At 38.2% G+C, this 25,820-nt stretch overlaps 1 protein-coding gene across 1 annotated transcript in view; it reads right to left on the reverse strand.

The window, feature by feature from the left end:
• Positions 1-25,820, reverse strand: part of GCH1 (GTP cyclohydrolase 1) — a 53,183-nt gene that overhangs the window by 6,291 nt on the left and 21,072 nt on the right. Inside the window, exons 2-3 of the mRNA XM_049898685.1 lie at positions 17,461-17,570; positions 6,884-6,939 (exon numbers count right to left, since the gene is read on the reverse strand). Of these exons, the coding sequence (XP_049754642.1) occupies positions 6,884-6,939; positions 17,461-17,570 (166 nt within the window). The remainder of the gene's footprint in view (positions 1-6,883; positions 6,940-17,460; positions 17,571-25,820) is intronic.

The following is a 25,820-nucleotide window of genomic DNA, read 5'->3' on the forward strand; positions in this document are numbered from 1 at the left end:
GCTTTTTGTTGTTGTTGTTTTGGCATTCTGTTTCCATAAAGATTACAGCCAAAAAAACTCTGTGGAGCAGTTCTACTCTGTAACATACAGTGTCAGGAGTTGCCATGAATTGGGGGCCAACTTGACAAGAGCTAACGTTCTGCTGTTTACTATGTTGTGTCTAGGTGGGAACTTAATTTTATTTGTTCTGCTTGAGATTCATTAGATTTCTTGAATACGATTGACATTTTTCATGTGTTCTGAAAAATTTTCCCACCATTTTCTTCTCTGATGTTACCTCCTTCCCATTGCCTCTCTTATCTCCAGGAATTCCAACTAAATGCATATTAGATTTGCTCAGTTGTCCATGACTCTTAAATTCTCATTCATTTTTCCCACCTGTCTCTTTCTGCTGCATTTTCTTCAGGCCTTTCTTCTAGGACACTAATTATTTTCAGCTGTGCCTAATCTGCTGTTTAACTAGAGTATTGAGTTTTTGCTTCACTTACCATATTTTTTTATTTTGAGAAGCTATATTTGGTTCTTTTTCAAGTCTGCACAGTCAATTCTGGAAGTTTATTTCTTTGTCAAGCTTTCAATATTCTTCTTCTTCTTTTTTTTTTTTTTTTTTAATATACTTGTTTTATAGTCTGTATCAGGTAACTCCAGGATCCATTCTTTGTCCATTTGTTTCAGCTGGCTCTGACTCATGGTGCCTTGTTTTCTTCTACTTTTGGTGATCTCATTTTCCTTGGAACTTCACTTTGCAAATTTTTTGAAGCCCTAAATAAAGTGGTTTTTTTTTTCTTTTCCCCCCACAGAACATGGGCTTGTATCTGCTAGGTATCTGGAAAGACTACCTACTTGGAGCCATTTTACTTTTGGAGCCATTTTAAACTAAATTATCACCTTGAGTTTTTTGAGGACCACATAAGTAAAGTGAATTCTGACCCCAGACTCTTGTGAATTCATGCCTGTGGGTTCTTTTTCCTGCTCTCCCCAAAACAAGGCTAATAGGTATCTCCCTTAACTTAGGGTAAGGCTGGGAAGCTAGGGCCCAGACTTTGGCTCTAGTGTTAGCTAATTCCAGAGGATTCTCACTGGAATTGCCTTATGTTTTCGACTAGTGGGTTAAACGGACACATACATTTTATCTTGGTATGCTGTGCTATGGAGGGATGTCGTTTAGTATCTAGTTCACCATACTCCTAGAATTCAGTAGCTGTCATAGATTTTAATCTAAACCATTCCTGTATTCTTGGAGTAAACTTCTCTGGGCCATGATGAAAATAGTACTTCTACCAGCCTGTTAGATTGGGGGTTTTAACATTTTTTTTATTTTTACAACTACATCTATAACAAAGTAGTCTATAAAAAATATATATATTATTTTTCTTAAAATCGTCAGGCTTTGTTATCAGGAATAGGCAGCTTCATCAAATTAATTATGTAGCTTTCCATTAATAATGTAGCTTTTTCTATGTTCTTGAATTATCTATACAACATGGGAATTAGCGGTCACTTTAAGTCTGAAGAATACATATAAAATTGCCGGGCTCAGGCCCTTCTCTTCCCTCCACCAAAATTAATTTTACTTTTTCTAATAGTTATGAGTTTATCCCGGCTTTCTAATTCTTGCCTCATTTTCTCTGTCCTTCTACCTTTTAAAAATTTTATTTTAAAACATTTTGTGTTTAAAGAATATGTTTTACCTTGCTTATTTTTAACTTCTGTGATTTTTTTTTTTATATATATAAAAGGGCTATGGTTGGATACTGGTTTTAACAACTTTATTCAAATAGTTAATATACTGATCTTAGAACATCGATTCTGTGCCAGGTCCTCCGTTTTCGCCTTTTGCTTTATGTAGCATGCTTTCTCTCCTTTCCTTCCTTCTGACGACTAGAAAAGTAATCTGGTGACACTCTTGCAGGAAGAACCCATGGATGGCATCATTTGATGACTTCGGTATAACTTAACTACACTTGACACCAGGCTGCAAATTCTCCAGTGTGACTACAGCAAAGGGCATGGGATGAATAGGAACAGATGGAGCCAGGTCAGTGAGACCTGCCTGCTAAAGTAAGGAGTCTCAACTTTATCCTCATAGCTTTTAAGATATAAGGAGCAGCATGATCAAATCCACAATTTAAAAGAAAACATCCTGGCAGCATGAGGGCACATTTGGAGATTAGAGGCAGGGAGGATTTAGGAGTCTAACACTTAACCCAGGAGAAAGATAAGAAAGGCCCGACAGAGAGCAGCAGGCAGCAAGGACAGCAAGAAGGCAGCACGGTAACCGGCTGAAGGGCAGGTGCCACAGGAGGTTAGTGGGTCTCGCTCTCTCCCCTAAACACACTGCAGATGCAACGAAGATTTAAGTAGAAAAAAGAGGCCATAAAAGAACTAAAAAGAATAAATTTGTGATTACATAAAAGTTTTTAACCACTTAGGGAGAAATAATACTATAAAACAAAATCAAAAGACAAACGACAGGCTGGGGAAAATTACTTGCAGCACCTGACCTGAGTACCTTAACCTTCAAAGAACCCATGCAAATCAGTAATAAAAAGACAAGTAACCTAATGGAAAAATTCACAAAGGCTAGGAACAGACATTTTCTGAAAAGATTCAAATTTATACTATTAAACAAATGCAAATTAAGACAACAAATATCACTCTTCATTTATCAGTTTGGCAAAGATTAAAGTGTGATGAAATTCAGTGTTGGCTAAAATGTGGGGACACACACAATCTTTACCTGTTATTAGAGTTTAAACTGGTATGATCTTTCTGGAGGGCGATTTGATAATATAAAAAATTCATCTACCCTTAACCCTGGAGGTTCCATTCTACTAATTTATCTTACAAAACCAAAAGCAAACCCATTGCCGTCAAGTCGATTCCGACTCATAGTGACCCTATAGTATAGGGCAGAACTGCCCCATAGGGCTTCCTAGGCTGTAATCTTTGTGGAAGCACACCACCATATCTTTTTCCCTTGGAGTGGCTGGTGGGTTTGAACTGCTGACCTTTCAGTTAGCAGTCAAGCACTTAACCAATACACCACCAGGACTCCGTAATTTATCTTACAGGTAAGATAAAGTATGCAAAGACAATATGTAAAAAGATATTCACCAAAGTATTTTCCTTTTTCGGCAATAGTCTCAAACTGCAGACTATATCAAAGGCTGGTTGAATGAATTATACTGATTAATCAAAGATACCATGTAACCCTTAAGAGGAACTTGGACTTTTTGGACTGAACGGTGTCGAAAGAATTTAACAGTATTTTAAAATTTAAAAAAAAGCATGTTGTTTAGTATAGAATAGAGGGCATTATCACCCATTTTTTTGATTTGCTAGTTTTAAAGAGCTTTATGTTTGTGTTTGCATAGAAATTTTCCAGGAGGAAGATGAAAAAAAATCTCCAGTTCTAACTTTGGAAAATGGAAATAGGGAAGAAAAACTTTCACGTTACTCACACATTTGTATTTAAAGTTTAACTGATGAGGATACTACTTTTATAATAGACAGGGTGGGGGTAGGGATGGTCCCTCTGTAATCTAACGTCCACCCTCCTTTCTAGCTACCTTCCGGTCACCCCTGACTAAATCCCTTCTTTCCATCATTTAGTCTAGCCTCTACCCACTGGAATATACTTTGCCCCTTATTTGCCTTTGCTTATTCATTAATTAACTTAGAGAAGTCCTCGTGGTGCAATAGTTAAGTGCTCAGCTGCTAACCTCTAACGCAAAAGTCAAAGGTTCAAATCCACCAAACACTCAGTGGGAGAAAAGACCTGGTAATGTGTGCCCATAAAGATCATAGCCTAGGAAACTCTATGGGGCAGTCCTACCCTGTCCTAAAGGGTCACTGTAAGTCGAAATCAACTCAACAGCACACAACAGAGGAACCTCTCCCATTTAGAATTCTGCTCATCCCTCCACCTGTGGGTCTCTTTAACCCTGTCTGGTGGCAGCCATCTTGGCTCCTCTGAACTGGGAGGTCCCAACCAGGCATTTCTGTGGCACTTACTAGCTGCTTATACTGTCAGACCTCCTGGAAAGCAGTGGCTGTGTCCTACTTCTCTCCAGGTGACACAGGAGCTGACACAGTGCCCTTTCACAGTAGGTGCTCAATAAAGAGATTAACTATGGCTGCCCAAGCCTCTACGATTCTAAATTCAAGATTTAATTACATTCACTCTATTATTCTAAGGCAAGAAAACTAACACGTTACATGGATTTTCAGGAACAAAAGGAATTTCTATTCAATTGAAGCTTACTCTAGAATTCTACTAAGTTGAACAAGATCAACTCGCTTCTGGCATTTTCTTGCTACTTAAGGCTCTACTGTTTGATATTTGACTTCACTGGCACTGAAAGGTCATTCATTGAAAGTCAAGCATATAGTAAACTTTACATACACGATTAAAATGAACATCAAAGTTTTGCCAAGACATTCCGCTTTCTTTGATTTTTAATCTTCATTCCCTAAATATTCTTCCTTCTTACAGGGAATAAGCAGTTCATTTAATAGGCTCTTTCTTCAATTTTTTACGAAATATCTGACATACACTCAGTTCTTTGGTTTAGTGCTCCATTAAAAAAAAAAAAAAGTTTTAATCCTATTAGTGAAAGGTCAAATCCCCAATTCAATAATCACCTTCTTTGTATTGTTTCATAAAAGCTGAATTATTTGAGATCTTTTCTTCCCCCAGCCAAAGATTATTCCCTTCTACTCTGTAGTTGCTGTTTACTTCATGATCTCACTGGACCCCTCTATAATCCACTTCCCATAAAGTGTTACCACTACATACACAGCATGGTCTTCTACCAAAAAAAAAAAAAACTCAAAGCAGTTGCTGTGCTGTCAACTCCAACTGATGGCACCCCATGTGTGTCGCAGTAGAACTGTGCTCCTTAGGGTTTTCAATGGCCAATTTTTCAGAAGAATATTGCCAGGCTTTCTTCCATGGCACCTCTGGTGGTTTTGAACTGCCAAGCTTTCAGCTAGCAACTGAGCACTTGTTTGTGCCACCCAGGGGCTCCACGGTCTTCTAGAGAAGGCCTAATACAGAATAATATAATATGGAATATAATATGGAAACAATACACCTTTCACATATGGGCAGTCTGTTACAGGCATCAGTGATGTCAGAATTTCTATACGGGAAAGGTACCATTGGCAATCTAGCTAGGAAGGGGAGCACCACGAGACTAGGCCTAAAGCTATTTGCATAGCAAGCACACCATTTTTACTTAGACTGCATGTTAACAAACAATAAGAATAACATTTTAGTAAAGACACTTTTATTCACAGTTGATATGAAATACATTTTATTTATTATTATTTAATAGTAAATTATTGGGGAAGGAGGTGTTAATAGAAATTCTAGCAAGATTAATTACTCCTCCATCACCACCACCACAACCACTACCCTTTTCTAAGCAACCCCTTGGCACTGCCACTGGATACAGATCACAGAAAGAAGCCAGTGAAGCAATTACAGCCACCAAAAAATATTAACCTTTCATGGTGCCAAGTAGCTCTGTCTGTACAGGTGAGGTTGCTGGACAGGAATGAGGTCGGAAGCTGGGGAAGTTAAATTTCTCTCTTCTACTCACTTTCTCCTCAATTTCTGGAGAAAATGAATGAGAAAGTTGAAGTGAAAACAAAGCAAAAGAATAGCTGTGGAGGTCAGCTGTCAGATTGCTGCAGTATTTACAGATTTCAACAGAGAACTGAAAAAGATCAGGACCACCATTTCAGGGTCATGGTGAATCCCACATCTAAATGGAAAGACAGCAAATCACATCAGAACCACAGAATAGTCAGTTGGTCGCAAAGATTCAGTTGTTCCAATTTTAATTAAATCACCATAACCTCGATCAAGTTATTCAAACTTAGCTTGATTTATTTACACACACACACATATATATATATATAAACCCAGGGCAGGGGGACTCCTGACTGTATGTTCAAAAAAAAAAAAAAAAATCAGTGCCTATCATTTCATTTTGTTTTTAATGCTCACTCAACATACACACACACACACCTCTACCAACATTTCCCCATCACACAGGACACACTAAGTCTATACAAAGAAATAACAACAAAAAGGGATATTTAGAGGCAAGAAAATATTGGTAGGTGGGCCTATCAGGGTTATATAAACACTGACCCTCAAGTTGACTTCCAGGTAAACACAGATGACCACATATCTTCCTAAAACCCACATAAAAATGGTAGTAATTTTTTTTTTTTAAGCATAAACATACAAGGATAAAAAATGGAAAAGAAAACTGTAACAGAAAAGAGAGAAATAGAAAAAAGGGAGAGAAAACACTGTCTTGGAGTAGAGCTAAGCAAAGCCAAGGAAGGCACAGTCCTGTGTCTACAGAGGCAAAGAAACTAGACATGAACTGACTGGCCCTGCAGGACCCCAGAGAGATGCCCAGAGGAACCCAGGAACAGTGGAAGGCAGGGTAGAAGCTAGACGTCTCTGTAAACAGTGAAGTGCAGTTTACCCCTCCCTAGGTTTCGTCTCCCTCCCATCACTATTAGCTAACCCCCCTTTAAAGGAAGGGGCTCGGCTGACTGAAACTTTGAGTCAGGGAAGGTTCTACAGAGAAAGATATGAGCCAAGACTTCAAGAATATGCCATGGAAGAAGGGATGGCAGGTGGGGGTGGAAGCAGGCAACAGGAAAGTGAGACAAAAAGGGCATTTGTATTTCAGGGCCTCTGAGTCTTTTGCCTCCACAGCTATATATTTTAAGTAGCAATGTGACTTCCAAGTTAGATCCATGCAGTGAAGAGAGAAATCCTTATGAGATTCTCACCAATATAGTGGCAAGTCCTATAAACCTGTTTTCCTACTCAACACACAGTTATACTTACCTTGCAAGCTTACTGAGGCCAAGGACTTGCTTGTTAGGAAGATAACCAATATGGACCTTCACAGAAGAGAGAGAAATCATGAGCTATGTGAAAATATGGCACTTCTTTGTGGCAGAATAAGAAGATATAGGAAGAATATATAGCACACTTGTATATAATTCATCACAATGAAAATGTATCTTTAAAAAATCTTGAAACCTTTAGACCTAGAAAATCAAGCACTTATCTAAGCATTATTTAAATTACACGAATGTAGAAAAAGGGAAATATATGAGAATGAACCTATTAATCAAATGACAATTTTTAAAATGCACTTGTGATATTTCCTGGTGAAGTTAAACTCTTGATATAAATCTGAAAGTCTTTCTTCTACTGAAGGGGGAAACATTTTCAAGAAAATGCAAATGAGCCTGTAGCAACACTATAATGTATCCAGGAAAGCCTCCTTTGAAGGGCAGAAATTGTAAGTATAAATGTTGCCATTCTACCCATCACAGTGGCCTTAAAAGCCCCACCACAGAGTCCTGTCACACAGAGGGTCTCCCTGCCCTTTGTCATACTTGGGTGTCCCATTTCTAAGCTGCTAGGGAACACTCTCTTCCTGACAGCTACCACCGTGACTCAACAAAACCTGGATCCTCAGAATTACATTCTTATAGGACCTACTATAAGGCAAAGCTATTTCTATAATACTTGAAAAGTATTGATTAATATTTAATAAGTAAATGTTACCTCTTTATGAGGCAAGTATTAAGCTTTAGAAAACATCAGTTCCCTAAAAAGGCAAATAAGGTAATGGTCATTTGTAGGTGATCAACTAACCCAATATCAAATTATTAACTCAATCACATCATGGTTTGCCAATATTTGTTTCATTTGTTCATCTGATATTTACTGTACACTTTTATAATTGATTTAGTAATCAGTAGTGTTTTTTTTTCCCATTAATGCTATGCTTTAAAGGTTTGAGAATCCCACCTCATCGCCTTGCTAGTCAGCAGGAAAAAGTAAAGTAACAACTGACAGTTGAATATTCCAAATTAGAAATATGACAGCATTAAAAATTTCCCACAGAACCAAGGACTTCTATACCATGGGAAAATTTTTTACTTATATGCAGGGCTAGAATTTGTTTATTGTTTGTATTATTTTTGGTCTACTTTAAGAAACTAAGTTTTAGTGTCCCTTTTAGAAAATCATTGCTAAATAATATATTTTTAAAACAGTTAGCAAGAACACAAACACAGATAACTATCATAACCAGAGAAGTATCTGAAGCTTGAGGTATGATTTTACAAAACAGAATATCATTAGATTTCCCGAGGAACAGTTTGCACCTTAATAGATAAATGTTACTGCGTTTATATTAATACTCAACCTGAGGTTTTGCAGAATGTAGTTGTTGTTGAGGCACATGAAAAGCAGTTACTGATGCTGCTTATGTACAAATAAACACTTCATGAGGTTTGTTTTCTTGGTTCATGGTTTCAATGGTTATTTCAGACAATTGGCCTAATATTATTTTCAGTGTCTATTCTACCTCCAAGTTCACTGTATGGTGCCTGGGATCTTAAAAATCAGATGGTGCCCAACTACCATTATTAAACATTTTTAATCAAAGATTCTATACAGCAAGATCATGAGCCAAAGGAGGGAATGATGAAAGAGTTGTAATTCTCCTGGAATTCAGATTTCTGGCTTTCATGGAGGCTAGGGTAACCCACACAGGCCACTGCCTTTGGGTATCCTTTTGAACCTCAAGTTTTGAGGGGCGAAAAAAAAAACCGGTTCCTGAATCCACCTTTGAGTCAAACAACGGTCCAGATAAAGCAGTAAGACCATTTTCTCTGGGCATTGTGCTTTTCTGAAGAATTCTGTCAGTTTTGTGAAACTGATTCCAAAGATCATACTGAGAGCTATGTTTAGGGTAAATCAGTAATTACTTTAACTAGTCTTCAAGACAATGTTGTATGAAATACCTGAATCAAACTGTCACCCCCTTACTATGCAGAAATTTATGTATCTTAAAGAAACCAGGTTCCCAGAGGAGATCAGCCTCATGGCTCAGACTCTATTTTGTCTTAGGCTCCACGTCTGCTTCTGAGAAAGTGACCCATGGACTGTTAATAGGTAAACCAAGGAAGGGCAACTTGCACTTGGGAAGAACACTTAGTATGTTTTAAATAGATCAACTGAAGATTTCCAACAGGAGAGGTCCATTTTGTATTACCTTGCTAATCATGTATTCTCTAATGGAAACTTGGCTGTCACATGCAAATTTTTCTATACCTTCATTTCCTCTAGACAAACCTTGTGTGCTCCTTACAGATATATTTTTGTATGGTGCATCTAACTACACTAGTTTAGATGATCCCTTTCCAACTGACAGTGAATTTACATGAACAATCTCTTGTTTAGAGTCCTGGTGAATGTGTGGGCAATGCACTTTGGGAATTTTAGGATTACCTTTAGATATTCATAGTAATGATGCTAGTAAATATTGGAAAGGTAATATTAATTTGTTACACATTGTGAAACGAGAGAAGAACATCGTTTGGTCCAGCATTCAGAGTGAGGTTGATAGCTTTAATTCCTACTTATGGCATAGTTGAATTGGAGAAATCTTTAAGAAATTTGTCAATCACTGTGGGACAAACAGCAGATGAAGCTGCTAATGTAATGGAAATACAATAGCTATCTCTCACCTCATTAAGCCAAGGTGACATGAGATAACAGAATAGCCTTAGATTTTCTATTAGCCCAGGAAGGTGTAGTCTGTGCTGTAGCAAATACCTCTTGTTGTATTTGGATAAATAACACAACAGTGGTAGAATAGAACATACCTAGAATTGGACAGCAAGCTACTTTGTTACACACTACAACTTCCTTACATACACCAGATTTGTTTGGTTACCATCAGGAGTAAGTACATGGGCTAAATCACTATTGCAAGGAATAGTAATATTCTCAGTCTGCATCCTGATAGTACTAAAAAAAAAATCCCAAAACCCGTTGCCGTCAAGTCGATTTTGACTCATAGCAACCCTATAGTATTAGGCATAATAAAACTTATTGTCAAAATCTGTTAAGAAAACATTCTGCCTCCAACTTTGGAGAGTGGCATCTGGGGTCTTAAATGCTAGCAAGCAGCCATCTAAGATGAATCAATTGTTCTCAACCCACCTGGAGCAAGAAGAATGAAGAACACCAAAGACACAAGGTAATTATGAGCCTAAGAGACAAAAAAGGACCACATAAATGAGAGACTATATCAGCCTAAGACTAGAAGAGCTAGATGGTGCCCGGCTACAACCGATGACTGCCCTGACAGGGAACTCAACAGACAAACCCTGAGGGAACAGGAGAGCAGTGGGATGCAGAACCCAAATTCTCATAAAAAGACCAGACTTAATGGTCAGACTGGGACTGGAGGGACCCCAGAGGTCATAGTCGCCAGACCTTCTGTTAGCCCCAGACAGGGACCATTCCCAAAGCTAACTCTTCAGACAGGGATTGGACTGGAATAGGGGATGGAAAATGATACTGGTGAAGAACAAGCTTGTTGAATGAAGTGGACACATGAGACTATGTTGGCATCTCCTGTCTGGAGGGGAGATGAGAGGACAGGGGGCGGCCAGAAGCTACCCAAATGGACACGAGGAGAGAGAGTGGAGGGAAGAACTGTGCTATTTCATTAGAGGGACAGCAATTAGGAGTGTATGTAGATTTTTGTATAAGAGACTGACCTGATTTGTAAACTTTCACTTAAAGCACAATAAAAATTAATTAAAAAAAAAAAACTTATTGTCTATTATCTTACGCATTAAGGTAAAAGAACATCTCAGGCTAAAATGTTGATGTACATTGAGTCTGTACTTTTCGGCAATACAATTCATGAGAACATCACTCTTAAGATTCTGGAGAAGAACCAGAGGGTATCTAGTGGAAAACCAGCACTATGAGTTTAAATAGCCTGCCATGGCTGCCACCTAGGAGTCCAACTAAGTCCAGGTATTGATCGTCAATGTGTTATCTCCAATCTCTGATCAAATGGAGGGAATGATTTTGGAGATAATACTGGAGCCATTATTCCCTGTCCTTGAGCATAAATACTGTAACCCAGCTGGAGCTAGACTCACAAGGACCCACAAGAACTCACAAGGACACATCAACTGGGTGGTAAGGTATAAAGACAATAGCTAGAACAATCTCGGAAAACATCTTTTAGGGAGCCTTTCACATAAACAAATCATAAACAGCACAAAAAACCCACATACTTTCCACTCTTGTCTTTTTCTACTAGCATTTGGTGAATAGTAAGATTTCCTGGACCAATGAAGACCGTCCCGACCATCATTACCAAAACCTGTACCAAAGATAATTGAGAAAGACAATTCAAAATGTAGAATCACAGTGATTTAGCAGTTTCTAGCCAATCTGTGAAAAGCTGAAGCTTTCAGTGGTTTTTCTCATCTTGTAATGTTAGTATGTACTGATGATTCTGTAATGTTCCTTGGACTCGGACAGACATGGCTCTGGCAGCATGCTTGTCCATTTTCCCACTCTGCCTATTCTGTAATACTCCTTGGACTTGGGCAGACATAGCTCTGGCAGCATGCTTGTCCGTTTCCTACTTTTGCCTCTTTGAACATATGCTGAAGAAAACCTTTCTTTTTGCTTTGCTATTAAAAAAAAAAAAAAAAAAAAGGACACAAACACAGAGGTAATCATAGCATAGGATATAATGGTCAGAGGCTGAGTTCAGAATCAAGTTCCTTGGGTCCAGCTCCAGGCAGGGCACTAACTCCCTTCTATCCTTTGGACAAGTCATAGGCTTTTTGGGCCTAATTTTCTCAATCATAATAAAAGGCAGAGAAGAATTCTAAAGTTCCTTCATTCTTGAAAATCCTGAGCCCTGCTGTAACAACCTCAGCATCACTGATTGCATGGTTACCAGACACTGCATGCCTCCTTATGGGATGGGATGGAATAGGAAGTCCACAGCGCCCCCATGAACAACTCTTACCAAAAATGTTTAGCCTTAATTTTACAAAGCTTTTGGTCTAATCCAACTTACAGGAAATCTAGAGGTTGAAGAAACAATTTAAACAACACCATAAATGTAATGGACAAAATCCAGAAGGTGGGACACTCTACAGGACAATCGTCCCAGTCTCTTAAATAAGATAACGTCATGGTGGGAGAGGCTGTTTTAGAATTAAAAAAAAAAAAACCCAAATGCAATATGTGGACCTTGTTTGGATTCTAGTTTAAACAAATCAACAGTAAGACATTTGGAGAAATGTAAATATGGATTAGGTATTAGATGCTACTAAGGAATCACTATTAATTTTGCTTATGATAGTGCTGCTTTGGGTAAGTAAGAAAATGTCATTTTAGAGATGCATACTAAATAATTAGTGGTGAAGAGCCATGGTGTCTATAACTTACTTTACATTCTTTATATATTCCAGGATTTATTGCTAACTTTTAAGGTATGATAATAAAATTGTGATTATGTTTCTAGCAAAAAAAAATTATTATCATTTAGGGAGACACACTGGAAGCAGTTATGGAATAGCATGATATATGGTATTTACTTCTAAATAGTCCTGTGTTGTTGTTGTTATTAGGTGCCATTCAGTCAGCTCCGACTCGTAGCGACACTACGCACAACAGAACGAAACACTGCCCGGTCCTGCACCATCTTACAATCATTGTTATGTTTGAGCTCTTTGTTGCAGCCACTGTGTCAATTCACCTATTTGAGGGTCTTCCTCTTTTCTGCTGACCCTGTACTCTGCCAAGCATGATGTCCTTCTCCAGGGACTGATCCTTCCTGACAACATGTCCAAAGTAGGTAAGATGCAGTCTCGCCATCCTTGCTTCTAAGGAGCATTCCAGTTGCACTTCTTCCAAGACAGATTTGTTCATTCTTTTGGCAGTCCATGGTATATTCAATATTCTTCACCAACATCACAATTCAAAGGTGTCAATTCTTCTTCGGTCTTCCTTATTCATTGTCCAGCTTTCACATGCATATGATGTGATTGAAAATACCATGGCTTGGGTCAAGTGCACCTTAGTCTTCAAGGTGACATCTTTGCTTTTCAACACTTTAAAGAGGTCCTTTGCAGCAGATTTACCCAATGCAGTGCGTCATTTGATTTCTTGACTGCTGCTTCCATGACTGTTGATTGTGGATCCAAGTAAAATGAAACCCTTGATAATTTCAATCTTTTCTCCATTTGTCATGATGTTGCTCATTGGTCCAGCTGCAAGGATTTTTGTTTTCTTTATGTTGAGGTGCAATCCATACTGAAGGCTGTGGTCTTTGATCTTCATTAGTAAGTGCTTCAAGTCCTTTTAACTTTCAGCAAGCAAGGCTGTATCATCTGGATAACACAGGTTGTTAATGAGTCTTCCTCCAATCCTGATGCCCAGTTCTTCTCTGTATAGTCCAGCTTCTCGGATTATTTGCTCAGCATACAGATTGAATAGGTATGGTGAAAGGATACAACCCTGACATACACCTTTCCTGACTTTAAACCAATCAGTATCCCCTTGTTCTGTCCAAACAACTGCCTCCTGATCTATGTACGGTTCCTCATGAGTACAATTAAGTGTTCTGGAATTCCCATTCTTCGAAATGTTATTCATAATTTGTTATGATCCACACAGTCGAATGCCTTTGCATACTCAATAAAACACAGGTAAACATCCTTCTGGTATTCTCTGCTATCGGCCAGGATCCATCTGACGTCAGCAATGAGATCCCTGGTTCCACATCCTCTTCTGAATCCAGCCTGAATTGCTGGCAGTTCCCTGTCAATATACTGCTGCAGCCGTTTTTGAATGCTCTTCAGCAACCTTTTGCTCGCATGAGCTATTGATCATACTATAATTCACACATTCGGTTGGATCACCTTTCTTGGGAATAGGCGTAAAAATGGATCTCTTCCAGTCAGTTGGCCAGGAGGCTGTCTTCCATATTTCTTGGCATAGATGAGTGAGCACCTCCAGCACTGCATTCGTTTGTTGAAACATCTCAATTGATACTCTGTCAATTCCTGGAGCCTTGTTTTTCACCAATGCCTTCAGAGCAGCTTGGACTTCTTCCTTCAGTACCATCGGTTCCTGATCATATGCTACCTCTTGAAATGGTTGAACATCGACTAATTCTTTTTGGTATAATGACTCTGTGTATTCCTTCCATCTTCTTTCGATACTTCCTGCGTCATTTATATCTTCCCCACAGAATCTTTCACTATTGCAACTCGAGGCTTAAATTTTTTCTTCAGTTCTTTCAGCTTGAGAAAAGCCAAGTGTATTCTTCTCTTTTGGTTTTCTATCTCCAGCTCTTTGCACATGTCATTATCATACTTTACTTTGTCTTCTCAAGCTGCCCTTTGAAATCTTCTGTTCAGTTCTTCTACTTCATCATTTCCTCCTTTTGCTTTAGCTGGTTGACGTTCGTGAGCAAGTTTCAGAGTCTCCTCTGACATCCATCTTGGTCTCTTCTTTCTTTCCTGTCTTTTCCATGACCTCTTGCTTTCTTCGTGTATGATGTGCTTGATGTCATTCCACAACTCGTCTGGTCTTCAGTCACTAGTGTTCAATACATAGGGGAATAGTCCTGTAGGGACCCAGATATAACAAGGCTGGCTCTGTACTGATAACTGTTGAAGTTGTTTCAGGATATGGAACTTTATTATGCTAGTCTCTCTACTGTTACATATGTTTGACATTTTCCATAATAAAAAGTAGAGATACCACTATATACCTAATGGATTAGGTAAACTTAAAAAGAATGAAAGTGTCAAATGTTGGCAAGGATGTGAAGCAACAGGAACTCTCATATACTGCCGTCGGGAATGTAAATTGGTACAACCACTTTTAAGTCAGTATCTAATAAGTTAAATATGAGTATACTCTGTGATTGCTATGAGTCAGAATTGGCTCAATGGCAGTGGGTTTAGTTTTTTTGGTTTGTATACCCTACGATTTTTTTTAAATATTTTATTTTGTTTTTAGTGAAAGTTTACACAGGAAATTAGGTTCTCATTTAGCAATTTCTATTTTTTATACATATTGTTCAGTGATATTGGTTACATTCTTCATAATGTATCAACATTCTTATTAGTTCCATTTTGGTTGTTCTGTTTTCATTAATCTAGCTTCCCTGTCCCCCTAGCCTTCTCATCTTTGGTCTAGGGTACATTTTTACCATTTGGTTTCATCTAGATAAATATTTTGAAGAGCATAGTGCTCACAGGTGATATTATTTATTTTATGGACCAATCTGTCATTTGGCTGAAAGGTATCCTCTGGAAGTAGTTTGAGTTCCAAATTTAAAAAGTATCTCAGGGCAATATTCTTGGGAGTTCATCTAGTCTCCACCAGTCCGGTAAGTCTGGCCTTTTTTTTTTAAAGGAATTTAAGGGTTGTTCTATATTTTTCTCCCATCTATCCAGGACCATCTACTCAGTCCCTACTCAGAACGGTTAGTACTGGTAGCTAGGCACCATCTAGTTCTTCTGGTCTCAAGGTAGGTAATGTCGTCGTTCGCGTAGACTATTGGTTCTGTAGGCTAGTTTCTTACTTTGAGTCTTTGGTCTCCTTCTTTCTCTTTAGCTCTGGATGAGTAGAGACCAATAGTTTGTATACCCTATGATTCTGCCGTTCCACACCCTAGGTACCTCCCAACAGAAATGCACACGTCTGTGCAGCAAAATAATGTTTATAGCAGTATTGTTTGTAACAGTAAAAATTAAAAAAAGAAAACAACACAAATGCCCACAAACAGCAAAACAAACTGTGGCATGCTTACATAATGGAATAATATACTACAATGAAAATCAACAAACTACAATGACAGACAACATCAATGAATCTTACAATGTAGGGCAAAAGAAGAAAATACAAGAGTTGATATTGTAGATCCCTTCCACTCATATGTAGTTGAAAAACAAACAAAACTAATCTATAGTGTTAGAAATCAATACACTGGTTACCTGTGTGGAGGAAGGATGGGTTAGGGATTAGGAAGGGGCACAGGGGAGCTGCCAGGAAGCTAATAATGTTCTAGTCTTTGATCTGTGACATGGTAAGGGAGTGCCCTTATGATTTGTACACATGTCTATGTTTCGCTCCTAGAAAAAACTGAAAAAATAAAATACTTTCAGGATAAAATTTGAAACAAATGTTAATAATTATTAAGTTTAGTTAACAGGTATATAGGTGTTCATAACACTATTTCTTATAAGCCTTCTGTTTGAAAATTACATTAAAAAGTCAAAAAATAAAATTACGCATCCCACTTTGGAGAGTGGCATCTGGGGTCTTAAATGCTAGCAAGCGGACACCTAAGATGCATCAATTGGTCACAACCCACCTGGAGCAAAGGAGAGTGAAGAACACCAAAGACACAAGGTATTTATGAGCCCAAGAAACAGAAAGGGCCACATAAATGACAGACTACATTAGCCTGAGACCAGAAGAACTAGATGGTGCCCGGCTACAACCAATGACTGCGCTGACAGGGAACACAATAGAAAAGCAGGAGATCAGTGGGATGCAGACCCCAAATTCTCGTAAAAAGACCAGACTTAATGGTCTGACTGAGGCTAGAAGGACCCCGGAGGTCATGGTCCCCAGACCTTCTCTTAGCCCAATACACAAACCATTCCCAAAGCCAACTCTTCAGACAGGGATTGGACTGGACTATGGGATAGAAAATGATACTAGTGAAGAATGAGCTTGTTGGATCAAGTAGACACATGACACTATGTGGGCAGCTCCTGTCTAGGCGGGGAGATGAGAGGACAGAGGGGATTAGAAGCTGGCCGAATGGACACGAAAAGAGAGAGTGGAAGGAAGGAGTGTGCTGTCTCATTGCGGGGAGAGCAACCAGAAGTATATAGCAAGGTGTATATAAATTTTTGTATGAGAGACTTTCTTGATTTGTAAACTTTCATTTAAAGCACAATAAAAATGTAAAAAATAAATAAAAATAAAATTATGATACTTGAGGAAGGGGAGCATTAACAACTCTTTGTCCTAAACCCACATGTTCTAAAAGATATGTTTAATTACAATAAGCTAGACAACATATTATCTAGTTTGCATTAGATTCATTTTTGCTAATATAGAAAGGGCTGGAAACAAATTAAACCCACTAATACATAACCTGTGTCACAAGAAATTCTGCAAGTCATTACTGATCATGCCATCCTATCTTGGATCAAATATTATTCAGACAGATAAAGGCAAAGGTTTTTAGACCCTGCAGCAGCTAGGTTAAAAAACGCCATGTTAACCTCATTATTTTAACCTATTAACATGGTATTTAATACGAAATGCTTGCCCGAAGGGCCTTCTGCTACTTTGTTTTTTTTTTTTTTTTTTAATTCAAGCTAATCGGTTGTCTAATTTATACATGTATAACTCTGAATATCAAGGATATCAGGAATTAGCAACTATTTAAAAGATTTAAAAAATAATTATCCTAATTTTTAAATTTTTCATTATGCTTTTAAAAGTTATTAGGAAAAAAACAACAGAAAAGAAAACCTTACCTTTCCAACAAATGGAACTAGATGATGTTCGCACATGGAGAACATGTCTATGTCCTTCACAATGACCATCTCATCATGATCTTCATCAAATATAGCATCATTTAGGACATCTGAAAGCAGAGGCTTGCTTTAATAACATTTCCAACTTTATAGAGAGGTAGAGAGTAGGAAAAGCAAATAATCTCTATGAGTAAATATAAAGAGTCAACATAAGAAAGAATGTTAATCCTCATTAAAATATTAAGGGACCACAAATTAAGACAAGTTATTTTTTCTTATCAAATCAGCAAAGTTGTTCTCTTTAAATAACTGGGGAAATCCTTATGACACAGTGTTACATGAAAATGTATTTGCAGTATGAGAGAGAATTGACTGATGGATTCTGTCAAAACAAAACATGGCTATTTTTGTGTGCTAGAGATGGGCCACTTCCATTTCCTTCTTTACATTTTCTTGTACTTAATACTTTCTCTATAACAGATGTGTAGGAAAACATCTGAGAAAAAGTCTAATCTTTAGCTTTCTGACTTCTGGGGCCATCAATTCCCCAAATAATTTTCTCTTATAAATGTTTCCTGTTATTGTATGCAAACATCAAATTTATTCCAGTCACCTTCTTCCCTTCCTAAAGCAAATAAATCCCAGTTTTTATGTATATGCCCATCTGGGTAGACTCTTGGTGATGAGCAGTGTCTTGTCTCAGCTGTGGATTCTGGAACATATGGCCAGGCATACAACAGACACTTAAAAGCTAAAAGTTTTGTATGTGAACTCAGAAACAAAAAGACAAGCAACCCAATTAAAAAAAAAAAAGGGCAAAGAACTTGAATAGATATTTCACCAGAGAAGATCTACAAATGACCAATAAGCACATGAAAAGATACCTGAAGTCATTAGCCTCTGTTGTTAGTTTTTGTTAGGTGCCATCAAGTCAGTTCCAACTCACGTACAATAGAAGGAAACATTGCCTGGTCCTGCGCCACTCTCACAATCATTGTGCTTGACCCCATCGTTGCAGCCACTGTGTCAGTCTATCTCACTGAGGGTCCTCCTCTTTTCTCTGACCCTCTGCTTTACCAAGCATGATGTCCTTCTCCAGGGAGTGGTCCCTCCTCATAACATGTTTAAAGTACACGAGACAAAGTCTCACGATCCTCGGTTCTAAGGAGCATTTTGGCTATACTTCTCTCAAGACAGGTTTGTTCCACTTTTCTGGCAGTCCATGATATATTAATATTCTTTGCCAACACCATAAATCAAAGGCATCATTCTTCTTTCGCTTCCTTTTTCATTGTTCAGCTTTCATATGCATATGAGGCTACTGAAAATATCATAGTTTGGGTCAGGCACACCTTAGTCCTCAAAGTGATATCTTAGCTTTTGAACACTTTAAAGAGGTCTTTTGCAGCAGATTTGTCCAATGCAAAATGGTGTTTGATTTCTTGACTGCTGCTTCCATGGGCATTGATTATGGATCCAAGTAAAATGAAATCCTTGATGACTTCAGTATTTTCTCCGTTTGTCATGATGTTGCTTATCGATCCAGGTATGAGGATTTTTGTTTTCTTTATGTTGACGTGTAACCCATACTGAAGGCTGTAGTCTTTGATCTTCATCAGTAAGTGCTTCAAGTCTTCTTCACTTTCAGCAAGCAAGGTTGTATCATCTGCATAACACAGGCTGTTAATGAGTCTTCCTCCAGTCCTGACACGTGTTCTTCATATAGTCCAGCTTCTCAGATTATTTGCTCAGCGTCTAGATTGAATAAGTACGGTGAAAGGATACAACCTTGATGCGCATCTTCCCTGATTTTAAATCGCACAGTATCCCCTTGTTCTGTCTGTTCAAACAACTGCCTCTTGGTCTATGTCCAGGTCTGCATAAGAACAATTAAGTGTCCTGGAATGCCCATTCTTCACAATGTTATCCATAATTTGCTATGATCCACATAGTCGAATGCCTTTGCATAGTCAATAATACACAGATAAATATCTTTCTGATATACTCTGCTTTCAGCCAAGATCCATGTGACATCAGCAATGATATCCCTCATTCCATGTCTTCTTCTGAATCTGGCTTGAATTACTGGCAGTTCTCTGTCAATGTGCTGCTACAACCATTTTTTAATTATCTTCAGTAAAATTTTACTTGCATGTGATATTAATGATATTGTTCGACAATTTCTACTTTCTGTTGGATCACCTTTCTTTGGAATGGGCACAAATATAGGTCTCTTCTAGTCTGTTGGCCAGGTAGCTGTCTTCCAAACTTCTTGGCATAGACAAATGAGTGCTTCCAGCATTGCATCCCTTTGTTGAAACATCCCAATGTTCTGTGAATTCCTGGAGGTTTATTTTCGCCAATGCTTTCAGTGAAGCTTGGACTTCTTCCCTCAGTACGATCAGTTCTTGATCATGTGCTACCTCCTGAAATGGCTGAGTATTGATCAATTCTTTTTAGTACAGTGACTCTGTGTATTTCTTCCATCTTCCTTTGATGCCCCCTGCATCATTCAAATATTTTGGCCACAGAGTCCTTCAATATTGCAACACGAGGCTCAAATTTTTCTTCAGTTCTTTCAGCTTGAGAAAGTTGATTTGATTCCTGTGTATTCCATCTAGCAAGGTCCACATGTATAGTCACCATTTATGACGTTGAAAAAAAGTATTTGCAATGAATAAGTTGTTGGTTTTGCAAAATTCTATTGTGCTAACTCCGGCATCATTTCTATTACCAAGGCCATATTTTCCAACTACTGATCCTTCTTGTTTAGTCATTAGGGAAACATAAATCAAAACTACAATGAGATATCACTTCAGCCCCACTAGGACAGCCATTATCAGAAAAATGGGCAACAACAATTACTGGTGAGGACGTAGAGAAACTGGAACCCTCACATATTGTTGGTGAGATCATATAATGGTACAGTCGCTGTGGAAAACAGTTGGGTGGTTCTTAAAAAAATTAAATATAGAATCAGCATATGACCCAGCAATTCTGCTCCTAGGTACATAGCCAAAAGCACTGAAAAGCAGGGACTCAGTGTTCATTACAGTACTATTCACAATAGCCACAGGGTGGAAGCTGCCCAAGTGTCCATCAACAGATGAATGGATAAACAAAATGTGGTTTCTATTTTTTATTATTATTCAGCCATAAAGAGAAATGAAGTTCCAATGCAAGCTTTGACATAGATGAACCCTGGAATCATTATGCTCAGTGAAATAAGTCAGACACAAAAGGACAACTATTGTATGATCCCACCTATACAAAATATTTAGAATACGCAAATGCATAGAGAAGAAAGTTTATCAGTGGTTACCAGGGATGGGTGGGAGAAGGAAAGGGGGTAGCTATTGTACTGAATCTCTGTTAAAGTCAATGAAAAAAATTGGAAATGGAGAGTGATGATGGTTGTACAACACGGTGAATGTAATTAATGTCACTGAATTGTACATGTAAAAATATTTGAAATGACAAATGTTTTATTACACATATTTTTACCACAATAAAAGAAAATTTTTAAATAAGATGACCTTTAAAAAAAAAAAGGTTTTGTTTTTAAAAACTGCACTGATACCTGGACAGCTTGGCACATTGGACATATTCAAGATACCTAGCTCTGTGATTTCAAAGACTCTGGGGATACCCAATCCACAGTGTATGATTACACAGAGGAAGGAAGAGATGAAATAGAGCTTTGCAAACACCTACAGCTATTTCCCCTCAGAAGGTAGACTGCCAAGTGAGTCACAGGGAAGATATACAAATGCCCACCCACACTACCTGACCTTCAGTGGCTTCATCGCTTCTAGAATAGGGGCTCGGATATATTGAGCCATCATGAGGCTGTTCAGAGACACATTTGACTGTGTAGTAGAAAAGGCATTAGTGTGGTCAACAAAGGTGAACATGTGGGGTTTAGACACACAGACGAACACAGACATCCCTTTTAGAAGTGGCTGATAAAATCTAGGGAGGAAAAGGTTCAGTGTCATTTTTTAAGAAAATACTCCTCCAAAAGCTATTTTCTATTCTGAACACTCTGCCCTAACCTTCTATCATATTTTTGAAAGAAGTCCACAAGTAGATCCTTGGTGCTCCCAAAAGTGTTCTGGATTTCTCCAAGGTTTGAATGTAATGTTATTGCCATGCATAGGTTACTAAAATCTGTAGTCATATGATAAATCTGCATGAAAGTAAAAACAAACAAACTAACAAAAAAGATTCCTTAAAGAACAAGAGAGAACTGCCAAATGTAGGGAGCATTCATTTGTTTTCTCTGGCAAAGAATGAGAGCATCCCATCCTAATCCCTGAAGACAAAAACGTATGACAAGCATTAAAAGCCAGCCCTTGAAGGAGGTTAAGTTAGGATCTGGCTCCATCACTTATTAGCTGTTGGACCTTGGGCAAATCACACTATACCACAGTCTCTTTGGCTGTAAAACAGGCATGAACAAAGGGCCTACCTCACAGGGGTACTGTGAGGATTAAATGAGACAATCCACAAGTGTTTAAAACTATGCACAAAGAGTAAGTGCTAGTTGTTATATTTTTGCTGTTATTACCATTATTTTTAAGGTTAAGGGAGTTCCTAAGCTATATGTCCCATCCACACAGATGTGTATCTGAATTTAAAAAGTAACAATTTGCTTCTAACAAATAGAATAAAGGAAAAAATAATAACTTTACAGTAGAAAAACCTGGCAGATTCTACCTTAACCAAGTGACCAAGGTTAACCTCACCAGTAATAAGACATACTGATATCATGCAGCCCCTGATATGATACAATGAGAATGGTGCATCACCTCTGTGGTATCCCCAAAATCTATAACCACATCTAATCGTGAGAAAATATGAGACATACTGGAGGAAAGTCTACAAAATACCTAACCAATACTCTTTAAAAGCATCAAGGTCATGAAAGACTGAGGAACTGTCACAGCCTGGAAAAGACTAAAGAAATATAACAACTAAATGCCATGAGAAAACTAGAATCCAAATAAAGTCTATAACATAGTTAATAGTATTGTCAAACCAAAAAAAAAAAAAAAAAAAACCAAACCCATTGCTGTTGTGTCGATTTCAACTCATAATGACCCTATAGGCCAAAACAGAACTGCCCCACAGGGTTTCCAAGGAGTGGCTGGTGGATTCAAACTGCTGACCTTTTGGTTGGCAGCTGAGCTCTTAACCACTGTGCCACCAGGGCTCTAATAGTATTGGACCAATGTTAATTTCTTAAATTTTGGTAACTGTACTACAGTCTTATGAGATAACATTAGGGGAAGCTGGGGGAAGCCTATATGAAAAGTCTCTGTATTACCTTGGTAATTCTTCTGTAAGTCTAAAATTATTTCAGAATTAAAAGTTACCAAAAAAGGCAATAGTACAATGTCCACCAACCGGAATGTATAAACAATTTAGTACTACTCAGCAATAACATGAAATGAACTACTATACCGATAAATGTAATAACATAGTTGAATATCCAAAGTATTACACTAAGTAAGAGAAGGTAAAAACACACACAGAAAGGACAATCTACTGCATGAGATTCTAGGAAAGGCAAAAGTATAGTAATAGAAAGCAGACAGGGTAGTTACCAGGACCAGGCAGGTGGGAGAGGGGATTGGCTGTGCAAAGAATCTTTTTTTGGGTGATGGAAATGGTCTGTATCTTGATTGTGGTGGTGTTTATTGATTTAGGAGATAATATTGGAGCCATTATTCCTTGTCCTAAAATGTGACCCAGCTGGAGCTGGACTCACAAAGACTCATAAGGACACATCAGCTGGGCCCTGGAGTATGAAGACAACAGCTAGGACAATCTGGAAAACATCTTCTGGGGAACTTTTCACATAAACAAATCATAAAAACAGCACAAAAGACCTACATACTTTTCCACTCTTATCGTTTTCTATTAGCCTTTAGTGAATAGAAAATTTGTTAGACCCATGAAGACCCTCCTGACTGTCCTTACTGAAACCTGTACCAATGATTATTAAGAAAGACAATTTAACATGTAGAACCACGGTGACTTAACAGTTCTGGCCAATCTGTGAAAAGGTGAAGCTTTCAATGGTTTTGCCCATTTGTAATGTTAATATATACCAATGATTCTGTAATATTCCTCAGACCAAGGCAGACCTGGCTGTAGCAGCACGCTTGTCCGTTTTCTCACTTTTGCTTATTCTGTAATATTCCTTGGACTAGGGCAGACATGGCTCTGGCAGCAAGCTTGTCCATTTCCTACTTTCGCCTCTTTGCGTATATGCCTAATAAAACCTTTTTTTTTTTACTCTACTAGACTTTGTGATGTTTTTACCCTAGAACATCATATAACTGTATATATTTGTCAAAACTCATCAAATTCTGCACTTAAAGTTGGTGAATTTTATTAATCTTAATAAAGCTGACTTTGAAAAAAATTAAAAACAGTAGTAAAATATGTAACCTTACATGTAAATAAAGCATTGTTGTTGTTAGATACCATCAAGTTCATTCTGACTGACTCACAGCAACCCTATAGGACAAATAAGAACAGCCCCACAGGGTTTCCAAGGCTGTAATCTTTATGAAAGCAGACTGTCACATCTTTCTCCCTCAGAGCAGCTGGTGGGTTCAAACTGCTGACCTTTCGGTTAGCAGCCGAGTGCTTTAACCACTGTGCCATCAGGGGGTATGAACATATACACATACATATATATGCTTATCTAAAAAATGAAATACTGGATAAATAAATCAAAAAGCTAATAAAAATGGTTAACTATAAGAGACAAAGGAGCCCTGGTGGCGTTTCAAACCCACCAGCCACTCCACAGGAGAAAGATGTGGCAGTCTGCTTCTGTAAAGATTTACTAACTTGGAAATTCTATGGGCAGTTGTACTCTGTCTTTCAGGGTTGCTATGAGTCAGAACCAACTTGTTGGCAATGGGTTACAAGGGACAAAGAGAACAGGATAGAAGGAATATAGATGGAATATCATTTGTTATGTAGTTTTGACTCTGAAATCATGTAAATGGTTCACATACTCAAAATTAAGCCAAAAAAAAAAAAAAAAAAGGAAACAAGTGATGCTCCTACGGCATAATGCTTTGTGTGATAATGGAACACTAACATTACCTATATCCTATTTCCTTAAAATGAACCCAGACTATAAACTTGACCTAGCCAAATCATTTTTCTTCAGTAATGAAGTTTCACTGCTATAGTTGCTTATGTTTTGCTCCAACATATCTGAAAGCTACCATCTGTGGCTAATAAGAACAAAACACTATCACAGACTGTTTTAATTTCCTGTCTGTTATCAGCCGTAAGAAGGTAACCCTGGAAACGAGGATTTATGGCATTCTATCTCCTACTGTTGGTCATAACCAACAAAAGAAAACAAAGCAGCCTCCAAAAGTTAAAGGTTTGCCCATAACAACTCCACACAATGTCAGTTCTAAGGTACACTTCATGTCATTAATGAGTAAGCAATGACAACAACTAACACTGCTGGGCTGCCTCCCTGAAGTATTTTAGCTGCCAGGACTCCTTCCTGAAATGACAGTAAGGCAGACCCAAAGTATGACCCTGAGTACCTACTTAAGCATCTTTTGAATCTCAGATCCCACCCCCCAGGGCTTGTTAAAACACAGACTGCATGAGCTATCAAGCCACGAAAAGATATGAAGGAACCTTAAATGCATATTGCTAAGTGAAAGAAACCAGTCCGGAAAAGCTTCATACTGTATGATTCCAGCTGTATGATGTTCTGGAAAAGGCCAAACTATAGAGACAATAAAAAGATCAGTGGTTGCCAGAGGTTGAGGGTGAGTGAGTAAGGGATGAATAGGTGGTGCACAGGGCATGTTTAGGGCAGTGAAACTATTTTGTAGGATACCATAATGGTAGACACATGGCATTGGCATCTTGTCAAAACCCATAGGGCTATATAAACACAAAGAGTGAACCCTAATATAAACGAGGACTTTAGTTAATAATAATGTATTCATATTGGTTCACCAATAGTAACAAATGTACCACAGAAATGCGAGGTGTTAATAATAGAAGGAACAGTACCCAGGAGAGACAGGGAGTATATAGGAACTCTGTACTTTCTGCATGATTTTTCTGTAAACCTAAAACTGCTCTTAAAAATTAAGTTTATTTAAAACACACACACACAGATTGCTAGGCCCCACCCCAGGAGCTTCTGATTCAGTAGGTCTGGAGTGGGCCTGGAAACGAGCATTTCTAACCAGTTCCCAGAAGATGCTGGTGCTGCTGGGCTGGGAACCACCTTTGAGAAGCCCAGCTTTGAAGCAGTCTATGTTTTGTGCTGCTGCATACAATCTTCACACCTTCCAAAC

Source organism: Elephas maximus, chromosome 10, assembly GCF_024166365.1.
Source record: "Elephas maximus indicus isolate mEleMax1 chromosome 10, mEleMax1 primary haplotype, whole genome shotgun sequence".
Classification (NCBI taxonomy): Eukaryota; Metazoa; Chordata; class Mammalia; order Proboscidea; family Elephantidae; genus Elephas; species Elephas maximus.